At 26.9% G+C, this 15,878-nt stretch overlaps 1 protein-coding gene across 1 annotated transcript in view; it reads right to left on the reverse strand.

Annotated features, from left to right (window-relative positions):
• Window positions 1-10,929: 10,929 nt before the first annotated feature.
• LOC112603139 (pickpocket protein 11-like) overlaps window positions 10,930-15,878 on the reverse strand; it is a 17,798-nt gene continuing 12,849 nt past the window's right edge. The window contains exons 6-10 of the mRNA XM_025351572.1: window positions 14,364-14,634; window positions 14,120-14,176; window positions 13,201-13,342; window positions 11,191-11,282; window positions 10,930-11,115 (exon numbers count right to left, since the gene is read on the reverse strand). Of these exons, the coding sequence (XP_025207357.1) occupies window positions 11,009-11,115; window positions 11,191-11,282; window positions 13,201-13,342; window positions 14,120-14,176; window positions 14,364-14,634 (669 nt within the window). The 3' untranslated portion in view covers window positions 10,930-11,008. The remainder of the gene's footprint in view (window positions 11,116-11,190; window positions 11,283-13,200; window positions 13,343-14,119; window positions 14,177-14,363; window positions 14,635-15,878) is intronic.

A 15,878-nucleotide genomic window follows, 5' to 3' on the forward strand; every position in this document is an offset into this window, starting at 1 on the left:
TTAAAATGATACTCGATGAAATAAACCGTTTTTAATATTCAAAATTAAGTTATATTTAACCTACAAAGTATGAAAAATTAAATACATTAAGTTTAAAGATTATACAGAAAATTATTATATTATATTATATTTCTAGAATTGAGATTAAACAAAAAAATAATAATCGAAACTAATTATTATAGTTGTAAAAATTATTTTAGCAAAAAATCATTATTTTAATGATTATGTAATATTGTTTGCCTTCATCATACATGTATACAGTTACAAATTTTAAGAATATACCTGACATAAAATTTTTCTAAGAAAAACATTTAAATTTATATGGTTTATTAATAATGAATAATTAATATTTTATCACATTTTTTAAAAACTTTACTGGAAACTGATTTAAAATCAAAAACGTACTAACTAAATAAATATTTTTCATGGTTTATGAAGCACAAACGATTAAAAAAAAAAAAAAGGAGAAACCCTATTATAATACGCTATACGTTGTTTGTTTGCAAACCCACTACCTATATTATCCTTCTTTTGATAAACTATAAAACACATATCAGTAACGTTAACGTTTTGTCAAACGGCTAAATTTTGTGTAATTCAAAGGTGTGCATTTGCATAAATGTAACTTCAACCCCTACGTGATTTCTTTTTAATTTCCATGTAAATATATGCGTTGTAATTTCGTCAGTGAAACGAATGGTTTCAATATATTATATATTGATTATTTAGATTTTATTTTTCGCTTCATATATGGTTAAACGACGCTACTGGTTTTCCACACTGAACACCGAAATTATACGTATCAGAATTTATGCACAGGTAAGTAATATCAAATGTACAAGCGATAGGTATTTTACACGAATTCAATGATTACTGCAGCTGGTCTCTGACAGAACATTAAAGAAGCACGTGGAGGCACGTGGAGACAGATATTGGATTTGAGTACGACGAAAAAGGATTACCCACGTGATATATATTATGCGCAGATTATTATATTGAACATTTCATTTTAAAATTCGACGACTACATGACTGCAGCAGAACGTGGTTTTATTTTCTCCGTCTATGCATATGAGTATATAAGACACAATATAAGGATAAGTCCTTATACCCACAGTACATCGCACAGTCATTGCAGTCCTAAACTCCTAATATATAATGCAATTCAAACGGATAATATTGTACGTAACGTAGGTACATTATAGTAGGCATATACGTTTTTTATTTTAGGTATGCTGTAAACTTATAAATCTACTTAGTTATTTAGGTTATTTTAATTTTTAATATATTTTAAATAATTTAAGTAAGTAAGTATATTAAATCATGTGATATTGTTATTGTAAACTTGAATTTTACATCGTACTCGCGTATTAAAAGTTTTAACTAGTGTGTATTAATAAAATAATATATATATATACACATAATGCATAATAAATACTTTATGCCTAAATTCATACACAACATATAATTTAATATTAAAATATAATTATCACAGCAAGACATCATATTTTTATTTAAAAAAAATAATACTTATAATTTGTGTTTTATATGAAGGAGGGGGGGCACAATAAAAATATCTGACGATTGAATGAGACAGTGAATTACTTGTTGGAAGAAGCCACCCAGTGATGACACTTCCTTAAGCAATATAATTAAAAATGGATACTTGACGGTATATAACGTGAAATGCCATACAATATGTACGTATATTAATGAAACACAGGCTTCATAATAAGTTTCCACTTTAATTTTGTCTTCAAACAATAAAATTACCCCACACAGTTACGTACCTATATCTTAATCAATAGATACCTACGCAAGTATGAACGAATAATGAAATCATAACAGTTTATTATTGTATTTATTTGCGGCAATTTTTATAAAAAACATTTATCAAAAAAACATTAAAATATACGTGAAAAAAGTTATTACTTCTGAAAATTTTAAATAGAAAAATAATATTAAATAGGCATTTCTAGAGAGAACATAAATCATTGTCTACGCATTTTAATTTAATGATCAAATAGAAAATAATATTTTCTTATTAGTTTATTACTTATATTATTTTATAAGATTACTACGTTAATAATAGGTAGGTATGTAAATAAAAATAAAGACACTAATGTTAATCACTATTTCTATTACATAACTGTTATTATATTACTATAACTTATTATCAATATTATCATTATTAATTTACTATTTATTAATATTATTATTATATAAACTTATATTTTTTTATTCTTTACGATAAAAAATGTATTGTATTGTATCACGTACTTTTGATAACCAAATAAGAGAAACTTTAAATTAATAAAAAAAAAAAATAATGAACTATACCATTGTCATTATGATGATAAAAAAAAGTATTATATCTAACTATCTACTAACAAAAATAATAAGATGTAAGAATTACGAACAACAAAATCACAAACTTTTTTAATTTTATAACTAGGCATAAGGACTAAGAACACTTTATCTACGCCAATGGTTATTTATTATTAAATATATATAATTTTTACCAACATTGTTTTTAAGAAATAAATGACCGATGCTTGTAGAGAAAAACCATGAACTTATAGTGAAATAATGATATAGATTAGTGACAATTGCGTTCGTTTTTAGAGTACCAATTTAATTATGATTTGTGAACACGATTTATCTATACAACACAATATACTCCAATGATAATATATATTTATGACAACTCTCTACCCCTTAAACAAATCCTGGATAGCCACACTGTTTCCTACACACACACACAAATCCTAATATAACGATATGGTCCGCACTATGGTATGAAAGTATGAAACATGTAATGAATGAAATATTAAAACCTATTGCAGAAAATTATCCATTTATTATTATACCATGTATTCCTTGTTTTTTATATAACAATAAATTAATAAATGTGTGTTATGAAGGATATCACTGTGACACTCCATTGTCATTTACCAATATTATTGCTTCGAAATAAATAAATGTTTATGAGACAATTATTATTAATTCATATTATAAAAAGTGTAACAAAATAAATTCGAGTTCCAAAAAGCTTTATTGCCAAAACTATTAATTCAAAAAGAATTTTTATTTGTAGTATTTGTTACCCACGCTGTTTAATACACTTCGCGAATATCCCTCATAACATCCGACCGATATTCTAGTTCATCGCAAACTCACTATAACATATCAGAAATGACAATTTAAAATGTAGCGGTGATCCTCGTTTTCTAACTACCAAATAATTCTTACATTATGGCGATTGACTTTTCCACGCACGTGAAATGTTACTTTGTCACTAAAGTTACCTAATTAATTCTCAAACAAAAATATTTACCGATCTCAAAGGCTTTGATAACCACGGTAGTATTAAACTCCAACCATGTATTTATCATCCTCGTCGAAGCATTAAAACTAATTGCAATAATGACACCGTTTCATAGCAAACCAGTGCCTGAAAACTCCGCTAACTGTATACATAACAATTTGTCAATACAAAACTGACTCAGACCACCAGACAATACCCCACGTAACTTCTATTTTGAAGATGTGGTGAAAGATTGAGTGGCTTAAACCACCAATGTCTCAGAATACGGAAAATCGAAAACGATGATCGCCGTTGTTTTCAAACTGGCATTTCCGATATGTAAGAAGAAAGGGTTGGGATAAACTGGAATATCAATAAGGGATGGCCATTGTGGGAGTTGTTCTCGGAGAGCGGAGAGCGCATTGAAAAACTTTAAACAGTGTGGTGAACGATTGAAACAAAAAGAATTTTGGATTATAGTTTTTGACAATAAAGTTCTTTGAAACTTCATTATTAATTTTTAAAACGTGTTTTCAAATAATCATGACAAAATCGAAATATTAAAAACTTGATAACAATATTCGATTATGTATATATTATAATATATATACACATAATGTATTTTATTTTACAAGGTTGTAATATTTATCTACATTACTGTTTCGTGGCCATGTTGATTATATAGATGTGATAATAATCGTAACGTTACTAATTAGCTAACAAATTTTATAAATTATTATCATTACAATATTACATGATTATTGTTTGTGTCTGAACTCTAAAGATCTGTACAAAGAACACACGTGTATGTGCGTGTGTTTATGTGTATGTGTGTGTATGTGTGTGTGCGTGTGTGTACACGAAATGAAATAACTTTAGCAGGTACTGGGTAGGACGTACGATGATAAATAATAACTCATCGGTTAATGAACGAGGAAAAGGGAAAAAACAGACACGCCCTGCAAACGGCTTATGTGCGTTAACCGTTGTGTACAATATAATATGTATGTACACCGTACAGGATTGATTAGATTTTTCGGGTTCTTTATTCGACCCTCGGCCGATATTGTATTGTACGTATACTTTTATTATTTCTAACGAAATATACACACAATAAACAGTGTAGGATTTCAAAGCATTATTGTATCATTTTCGATCAATGTTTTCGAGTACGTTTTCTTTTTATTTTTATTTACAAGGTTTTGAACGGAATGCCATATGGTAAAGGTTGTAACGAAACTTTTGTACTTTACGACGTCACAACGACACTATTTTGATCAAGTTCCGTGCAGGGATCGACTCAGAAATTTTCAGTAAGAAAAATTGAAGACAATTTTTCAACTGAAATCCATTAAAATTTGCTCGTTTTCCGTTACTTATTAAGACGATAGACTTTCAACACTGATAATTCGGAAAGATTCAACCCCATTACTCACTCCAATAAGTTCGCCAGAAGTTTTTCATTTATCCCCCCTTATACGGAATACGGATACAATTTCCACAGTAAGTACGTGAATTACTGACGTTCTGTTTCACAATAATCACATATTATAATAATAAATTATACATCAACATTTGTCTAATTGTGTTGAGTTTTTATTAAAATGAATAATGATATTTGATATGATTATAACGAATAATGTATTTATTTATTTTAAAAAGAAGTTTATTTTTAATTTTATAATTTGTGTGGAAATTAAATATAATATATTTATTATATTAAACTTGTATTAGCGCACAAGACGAAAATGTCATAAAAAAATGGCATTTTTATTATACTATATGTAAAGTTAAGTTGTAAAATATTAACTTTGGACACATAAATAAGTAGTAAATAAAAAATTATAAGAAATTTTTAAAATATTTATATTAAAGTAAAATAAGTTTTAACGTTTTATTTTTTTATTTTTTTTAGCGACAGAAAAACTAAACAAATGACTGTGTACAACATTATTGTTTACTCTCAATCTATAAGCTAGTACACAACAATAACTTTTTTTAAGAATACTTAAATAATTAAAAATTAGTACAATAGTATAAGAAGCCTGGTGACTTTTATATTTTTAAAGTATTCATTATAATTCCAACAGAACATCGTATCACCTTCTCCTGATTTAAATTCTAAAAAAATATTTGTATTCTTCATTTCACGCGCTATACGTCTATACTATTAAAAAAACCTAGCCACGTTTATTTCTTTTCTTATTATTTCCGTCCTTTGAATAATTGTATTAAATTTTCAAGATTTCGAGCTAAAATATTTGATCGACTAAAAATAATTTTGAAATTATGCCCCGTCATAATATAGTAAATAGCATGATATGTGGTAGTTTACCTACCGTTGTAAATATTATGAATATTCCTAATATTTATTTATTTTTTATTATTATTACTATTATTATTATTTACAGGGTCAGCGCTGTTGGAATTAAATTCATCGTTTGAGTGAAGAATAAAAACATACCTACATCTACGTTTTTCGCGACCACAGAATGAACTGTTGACATCAGCCAGTCCCCATGTACGTTTACTACGTTTATACATCCGTATGCTCACACTAATGATCATTGACGACTTGGGCACACGACATTGGTCGACAGCCGAATGCAAATGCAGTTGCCTGTAAAACGGTCCTTAAAATCTAGTAATCGCGTGGCCTCTGAAGTACTCATATTATTTAATTTTTATCTTTGTCAATGTCAATGACCGTTTAATATTCATCGGCATCTGGTGTGCGAGTCGATCAATTCGGTTTACTGAGACGTCGCTAGATGCCGCCACCGTTACACGTACAACGATCAAAAACCATATTTTATTACCGCGTGTAGTGCAGAAAACGTCACGATAACAATAACGATTGGACGAGAAGTAATGATAAATAATCTCTAAAATGGTCGATTGCACGGCATTTTAACGAACTAGTAAAATGTGTGAATTTATTATAAATCGATGGAATCCGCTGAACGACAAATGCAACAGGCCAGTAAAACACAAGGAGTTTCCCGGAATGACCCTTTTTTTAACGTTCTGATTGCGTCTGGAATAAGGTATCAACCCGGTGCGTCCCGAGAAAAAAGATCATATTTCCGACGTAGCCCGAATCCGTTCCACTTCATTTACTCGGGGCGCACCACGAGGAAGTGAACTGGCTTAAGCCCGGAAAATGTTTTGTGATTCTTATTTATGTTATTATTTTTTATTATAGTTTACGCTATTAAGTTTGGGCGAGCGCACTCATTTTTAAAATGTTTTTTTTTTTTTTTCAGAATATCACCAAACACAGATACAGTCAACGCAGGATACTCAGAAATATACTGCTAAAATAAATGCCCTGACTATACTATTCCTGGTATCCAGACTATCAAAGAGCCATAATCCTGCCCGAAATGTCTGTCAAAATTATTTTCACAATCATTTAATAAAACAATATGTGTTGCATTTATATTATTTTTAAGGGGAACACAGATATCTTTATTCTTTATCCTAAAAAACTACGTATCACCCCGATAACACGCAAATACAAATAAACGTTTTTATTTTTATATCGTTTTCTACTTTCTGATAACTCTTTTTGTATCATAAACGAATAAATTCAAATACTTTATGTTTTATTCGTACGTGAAATAACCTCCCTCCCGCTTTATCTTATCTACCTAAAGTCTAAAACCTACACAGATATTTTGGAAATGATTTATTTTATCAGTTGAGGACTCATCAAATAATAATCATGAAATTGTAAAAAGTTTCAGATCTTTACGATTAATATTTTTTGAATTTCAACAAAACAAATAAAACCCATCCAGGGAAACTCATTATTTTTCTTTTGACCTCGAATATCTAATTTTTTCAAATATTATTCTTCTAACGTTCGTACAAAATTATTAGAACTAGTTTTTCTAATTTTATTATTGATAGAAGTACCGAGATTTTCCTATTTTTTACTCCCCAAAGTACTTATCAACTAGATTAAATTTTATATCAGAAACCACACAGAGTTGAAGATCAAAGAATTTTTACTATTACAAACGTAAAGGCAGACACAAAAAATAAAAATTTATTGAAAATATTAAATTGTAACTTGTAAGTACTGCCGTACTGGAGTTCTGGACACCGAGATTCTCACCTCAATATACCTTGGACAATTATTATCATGATGCGACAGTGGCGTACAGAGATATTTTGAGAGCAAATGCAACTATCAAAAGTTACCCATCCATCTATTTTTTTTATTAAAAAAATTTAAAAAAAAAACATTCTTTTGAACTGTTGTCTGTAACTGTAATTAACTCTTAAATTAACTAGAATTATTGTAAAATCAGTACTGTTATTTGTTTACCATAGTCCACAATGTTTGATATTCAAGTTATACAACTACATACCCACCAACCCACTCAAACACCCACCCACCACGAGAGTACATGCAGTTGCAACATTTGCTACCCTGTCTAGGCGCTACTGATGCAATAGTTGTTCGACGCTTTCGGAAGGTAACGTTAGTGACATCTATTTGTGTAAGTTTCAACTTTTTTACGCGTGCACTATGAATCGGCAATATTGCAATTTACGTTCATCACTAGATATCGGTGGCTGCTTTTATGTTTATTTTTTTTTTTTTTTTTTTTTTAATTAAATTTTATAATTTCTAATCTCGAACAATACTTTCTTATGATTGCCACTACTGACTAAGTACGCAATTTAAAGTGGGACACACGAAGGCGGAAATCAAGAATAATATTTTATTCAATCAAATCTATTTTATATTACGTTCATTATTATTTACTGTACATTTTACACGAAAACATTTTCAAAATAAATTGAATTTAGGTATTTCAACTTATTCACGCTCGTCTTTGATACGATAGTACATTTGACTTATAAGTCAGTAATAACGAATATTATTTATTTAAATAATTATAATTACTAGTATCGTTCATTGACCAAAATGTAACATTAAAAACCATTTTAATTATAAAATCCATACGCTCTAACACATTGTTCGGTATCAGGATTTGATGTTTGTGCTTCTTCTGCTTTATATTCCTATGAAAATTTCAAGTAGAATAAAGAGGTATTTCGCATTTAACTTGTAGCTTATAACAGTTTATACGTATATAATCTACAAACATATGGACATCGTCTTTTGATGTACATTTGAATAACAATCAGGGACGTAATCAGAGGAGGTCTTAGGGTTTGGAACCCCCTTTCCCCTCCTGAAATATCATTGTTTATATTTTTATTGTACTTGTATACTCGTACTTAAAAATTATTAACTATTTAATTAGAAAAAATAACCAAATAATGATATATTTTATACCATATTCTATTTCTGTACGTCATTAAAAATTTGATTTTTTTTTAAATAATAAATATGATTAAAATCATTCCTTTTTTTATTTTACCCCCCCCCCCTCCCACCATAAAATAAAATTTTAGCTACGTCCTTGCAAACAATAAATAACTATTATTTTCTTCAATTTTGTGCATTGATTACTGTTTTTTACATTTCGCATTGTCCGATATTATTAATTATACCTATATTATTACATTATAATATTACACTACGATTTAATCATAATGATGGAATAGATAAATGGATAACGTTTATCAACGTTTTTATTGAAAATATTTGTACTAATCGTCAAGTTGCAAATTGTACGTGTCATTTAAAATAAATTGTCCCGTGATAACATTATACCTAGTTGCCCATACTACTAAAACAATAGCATATAAAGTAATGTGTATAGTGTGTATACTGTATAATATAGGTAGTAATAAAGTTACTAGATAAATTTTGCAAACTTATAATATAAAGTGCATATCTACGACATAATATTATACACTAAACACACTACACAGAATATAATTATTAATAGCTATATTGTATGGAACTATATTATGTAGATGTACACACATATTATAATATTGTATTAAAACTATTCATTGATGTAACCTGTGATAAAATACATTCCGCGATGAGAGAGGTAATAAGGTCAATTAGTCAAGGATTTATTAATAAAAAAAATTGTAACAAATAATAAATATAATAATAATGCTTTGAAGGTCGACGTGATCCAATGGATCTTCTTATCGAGCGTTTTGATTTTGGATTTAAATATCACCAAACTCATTTCACCAAGATTTCATTTTTCAAGCATATGAAAAATATTAACGACAACACAACTATTACAACAAAGCAATCTTAGTAGGTAGCTCGCGTGATAAAATTTAAACTTAATTTTTTTTTTTTTTTTTTTTTGTCGCTTATATTTAAGATTTTATATTTATGAGTTACGGGTATTTGACTCAAATCATCAACATTAAAGCTGAAATATTGTAGGAAATTAATTTTTATAATTTTAGAATGATTAAATGCAGACAATAAACAAATTTTTATTTTATTTTGACAGTTTAAATACAATGTATTTCATAAACTACCCGTATAGATGAAATCGTTTGCAAAATAATCAACATTGAACTTATTAAATTTTGGAATAGAGTATTGAGTATTTAGAACCACGATATTCCATACATATCTACCCTGTATCTACGTAATAGCAAAATACTAATTTTTAAGTATCTCGGCCGTCTCTATTTACATTGCCAACCCACACCTATTTAGTTAATTAATAAGATTTATTAATCATCTATATATTTTTACACTTACATTTTATCATAATTTTATAATGTCTAATTGATAATCTTAGGTCAATAACTTCTGTAGGTTGCATATTTAACCATTTCTTTTAATTACAACTTGAAAACATTTAAAGCTCTGTTTTAAAAATTATAAGGTATACAACTACATAATTTACTAATCAACCTAATTTAATATATAATTTAAAAGCTGGATTAAAACGTATATATATGTACATCAGTGGCGTATATCAAGACCCCAAAGCATTCAAGATACATCACAATTAGAGGGGCCCCATGGCTTTTATCATCAAATTTAAAAAATAAATCGTTGATTATTTTGCTCAAATGAAAGTTTGAATAGTTATAATACTAAACATTTCGATACAATATTAATAGAACATAATTAGTCTAAAATTATTACTATTATTACCATGAACTTCTGGTTCTAACACTATAATGATTAATCCTCTCTTATGGCATGAAAAAATATTGTAATAATGCCAAAACTGTTAAAAATACAAAATGAAAGTTTGAATTTTCAATTCTCTGATATATGAAACGGATTTTTTACTTGAAAATCATTGCTCAAGACTACTTAAAAAATGATATATTTTCTATTTAGATCCGTGCTATATTTATGTTCATATATTTAAAAGAGGCTTTCACCAACTTAGGGCCAATAAATTCCACTCTAGGCTACTAATATATATATAAACATTATTTAAAAAAAAATGTTGTTTTTAATAACTTAACTCATAAGTTAACATTTTTGTAAGTACAGAAACTATGATTACTCTACCATCTTCATGATTATATTATATTATAATTTTAGTTTATAACTAAAAAAAAATATTAAGAGTATACCTACAACCTAATATTACTTTGAATATTTTGTGTCTATAGATAATTAAATATTATAATATAAACTAGGTACCAATTAGTATAATTAGCTTAACGTACTACATATGTAATTTAGGTATTTTGTATGTTTATCTTAAATGTTATAGGTGCATCCTTAATATAAACATAAACTCTAATTAATTAATTATTATGTATAAAACAATTAATTTTTTTCAGTGAAAAAAGGGTTGATGAATATAAAATAAAAAGTTTCCAATAATGAAATCAGGCTCACTCCACGGCACAAATTCGTCATTCCAGCAATTTTACCTTTAAATAAAAGTTTAATTATCATGTTAATTAATTCAAGATTATTAAAATATTTTATTGAGGTTTTTAACAAACTTATGTAGCCTAAATTAGTATCTTCAGCGTTTCTTCTCAAAGGCCACGTGTGTTCCAAATTAACTGTAGCTTCAATGCTAACCAAATCATTACTGTATAAGAAAAGATACATATATTATATTACTAGAACTAGGAAGCACAATTATTTCTTGTTCTACAACTAAACGACGGTCGTTTTAGTAAAAAATTGTTTCACTTCTTACTAAATATAGGTACCTACCTATATTATTATTATTTATGTTTTTGGTTTTTCGTGGTATTTTTTCATTTTTAAGGTGCTTAGGACATTTTATAGGTACATAAGTTTAAATTAAAAAATATATTTCAAAATAAATGAAATCTTATATGTATTTTATACTATCAGTTAATTTTAAACTAATTTTATCTTGCATTTGAAATTTCATAATACAATTAATAAAATCAATACGAGTAAGTGGGCAATATGTTATTGTAAGTATAGATTTACTTGGATAAAGTGAAGAAATCTAATACTTTTATAATTAATACGCCAACACTGAATACAAATAAACTAAATTGAGCATCATTAATTAAATATAATAACATATTTATATGTACAATGTATGTTAAATTTTAAAATTATTTTATACATCTATTATTTTTTATACAATTTAGTGAATATTGTGAAAGTATTCTTCATTAATTTTTATAGCATTTACTTAGTTTAATTTTTATAAGGCATTTAATTCCCTGCAGCCATATGCCCATATGCACTTATTACATTATTAATTATTATTATAATGTTTGTTAATCGACTTATATATTTATAATATATTCAATGATATATTAGATTTTTCAAGTTGTGAAATAACATTGATAATAATATTATCACATTCCAATATTACAATAATATATTATTATTTTCTGTTTATATTACAAATACTATTACATGATTAATATTTAGTGAGATTACACCTATTATATGTGTTGCTGTTGCAGTTTATATAATAGATTGTATATTTGTATAGTGTACCTATACAATAGGCGTCAGGCGATACATTTAAATGTCTCTATGTTTATTCAGAAAAAATTAATTTTCAAAGTATATTTTTAAATATATTTTTTATTGAGTATTTAAGTATTTCGATTTTTGAAAATCGAATTTCAAATGATTGGTTAATTAGATATAATTAAGTATTTAAATTCTTTATGATTAAAGTAGAATAGCAAAGTATCGTTACATTACTCATTAATACTATTTAGATATACTTTAAATAATAGGTAAATAAGTATCTATATCAATTAACTACTTGTTCGAAATTCGATTTATAAATACCTGTGTAAATACTCAAAAAATATTCTGCTTAAGAAAAGAAATTTAAAAATTTATAGGTATTTTCATTCGAAAAAAGGTAGGAAATGCAGTATCGCACTGCTGCACATTAGAAACTGGGTCCAAACGAGCCATTGTAATGGGTGTGTTAAATTTTAACTTAATGATTATAATATTATTGTATGTCACTAAGTACATTTTGTATGTTTTTTTAATGTAGCCATTAAAGTCATTTATTTTACTTTTTGTACTACGATGGTAAATATAATTTTTTCCAAAAATATTACATTTATTTTATTATTTATTATTTAGTTATTATAATAATATGTATTTAATATACTATATTTTATCAATTTGTATAATTCAAAATTATATGATATCTTTCTGTAAATATCGTAAAACAGAAAAAAAAATAGGTTCATAGTATAAATCAATAACATTTAAAAATAAATTGAAAACGTTATTGCGTATTATAATTTATGTAAAAATTTTACAAATAACGTTTTAAATTTATAACAAAATAATTAACAACATTATTAATTTTATTCAGTTACATGGAAACCTGCTTAAAAGGAAATTTTTATTGGTTCCGTGCAATTCCGCACGGGACAAGTTTTACTGTATATTATGTACCTATACTCATTATTACGTCATATACTGTTTTACTGTAAATTACAATATTTAATGATGATAAATTAATAAAAAATAAATTTTCTCACCTGTCAGTTATGTTGTTCAAAAACGTTAATGATTTTCTTATTGAGCTGAAGTTTTTTGGTACTATTGAATAAGATAACTCGTAATCAATGTCTGTACAAGATGGCAAACATTTGCATGTATGGTATGCTCTCTGTACATGAACTAATAAGATAAAACTAAGATTTATCATTTTCATAAAATAACTAAATTATTCATTTCAATAAAGCTTTATCGTTATTTATATTCTATTATAAAACTTATGTACACAATATTTGGGTAAATGTTACAAATTGTTTATAGTTATTAATATTTTTCTCGAAAAAATAATATTTAACCTAACAAACTAAATATTACTCTATACAATTTGTTAGAATTTATTTGTTTTTTTCACTTCGTTATGTGACTAATATACAGAATGATTCGCTAATCATGTTTAACCTTTTTTTTATTTTTCAACGATGCAGTTATTCTAAATCTGATTCTTGGAATTTTTAAATATATTTAAAAACCATATTTTCAAATTTTTCGTAATTATATATCTATGGAAATGCAAACTTATTTTTATCAAATAAGAACTGCCTCATCTTTTCTATGTTAAATTAATTAGTAGATATTTTTTTGTATGATTTAAACTGGTAATTTTTGAATTATACAACTTTTATTTACTAAGGGTAATGGGATCATAATAATATATTAAAAGAAATGGGAGCTTTAACGATTTAAAAATTATATTAATTGACATCAATCTATCGACATTTATAATTTATAAAAATGGTTCGAATTTAATAAATATTAGATTCAATATTATGTATATTTTATATTTTTGTAAAACCATTTTTAAAGGCTATATTACCCTTAAATCTTAAAATAAACATGTCATTAACTAAAAAACTACGCTTTGATTTTTGAATTAAGTTAAAATCGTGCATAATTATTTACTTGCGGCATTTGCTTGACAACTTTTCAATTTAGGTCCACACACGGGAAAAGAACTGTCTGTTAAAAAATAAGATAAACACAGAAATGTAACTAAATGTTTTTGTCACAATAATTATTACTCTAATTTTTAATTGGCATTTTGAAAAAATAAATATACATATTCATAACGTAAAAGAAAGCTATTGTGATAAAAACATCAGGTAGATATAGTTCATAATAGTAAATAAATTATATATAATCATACTTATTCTATAAATTGGAGCACAACCACACAAAGTCTCAGTATAATTCACCTGACACTCGGCATAACAATTTATATACGAATATATTGTGTTGTACTTTAGCCACTTCTCATTCAAATAATAACATCCTCGTTTTTCAGGTGTCCAACTTTTTAAGCCATCGTCTGTCAACGACAATTGAGTTATTATTTGAACAAAGCTATGACTATTTTTTGAAAGTTTTAAAGAAGAATGTGAATAGTCTGGGACATCTGATGGACTATGAAAATAAATCTGAAATAAGTAGGATATATCGTTTAAAACATGTTATTAGTAATTATTTATTTTTTTTCAAAACATTAAGAACCTATGTACTGATTTATTATATTAATCATGATTAGTAGGTTTAAATATTGTTAATACTATTGTTGCCGCCGTGGACGCAGCACAATAATAACTAATATAATTATATAACAAGACGAACGTACGAGTCACGATCGAACACACACCATTTCATTAATTATTGTTTATTTTGTATGTTTTATTGTGTCCCGTGAATTATATAATTTTACTATCGCTCCCACTCGGACTGGCTATGCGAATATTAATTAGCACGGCCGCCGTATTTTTGTCTTCCACCGTACGTAATCGAGTAAAGACCGACTCGCGTTTGCAGTTTTCATCTTATTTTATATTATATTTAACATTGTATTATTATTTCTAAATTGTAAAATTATTATTCTCATATTTTTACGTGCGAGAGCACAAGGGCCATTATTAAATTTTGTGTTTCTGTGTGCAGACAATTATTATTTTATTATACCTATTTTGTAGAATTTTTCGTATAGCTAGTAACTTCCGGAGAACCAGCTGGCCAGTCTGCGCTCCACAAACTTAAGATTTTATTATTAATGTTGTTGCCAGAAGACCACGTTTTATATTGTTATATATTTATCATTATATTATATATTTTTATATTTTATTATATTTATATATTTATTATATTTGTTTGGTCATAAGGGCCGCAAATCATTCACATTACATTTTTAATATACGAGCCACAGCTCTAATAGCTGTGTAAGCATAAATGTATTCGTTCGACCATAAGGGTCGTTCCTTTTTTATACTTATTCATTTAGCCATAGGGTTGAAGTCATATAATACTATTACATTTGGTTGAGCTAGAGTGGCTGATTATATATTTTTATCTAGGGCTCCAGCAGCACCTATATATTATTTTACTATTGAATGAAGACCTATATTATTATATCTATTTATTGTTGTGCCAAACAGGCCATGTTATATTATATTACATTTTTATACTTTTCTGTTGCTGTGATTTTATATTATTTTGTGGATTTTAAATTATTTGTATATTACAGCAGCTTAGTTACAGATACCGTGTTACCTTTTTAGTTTAAGCACACACCGACACATATACACACCACACCACCACACTAGTTCAATAGTCTTGCTCGGCGATCCCGTCCACTTCTATGAACTGCTACACCATACACACATACACAGATCTCGTATTA

The sequence above is a fragment of the Melanaphis sacchari genome, unplaced genomic scaffold, assembly GCF_002803265.2.
Source record: "Melanaphis sacchari strain LSU unplaced genomic scaffold, SCAv2.0 Contig98_pilon_pilon, whole genome shotgun sequence".
NCBI classification, from domain to species: domain Eukaryota; kingdom Metazoa; phylum Arthropoda; class Insecta; order Hemiptera; family Aphididae; genus Melanaphis; species Melanaphis sacchari.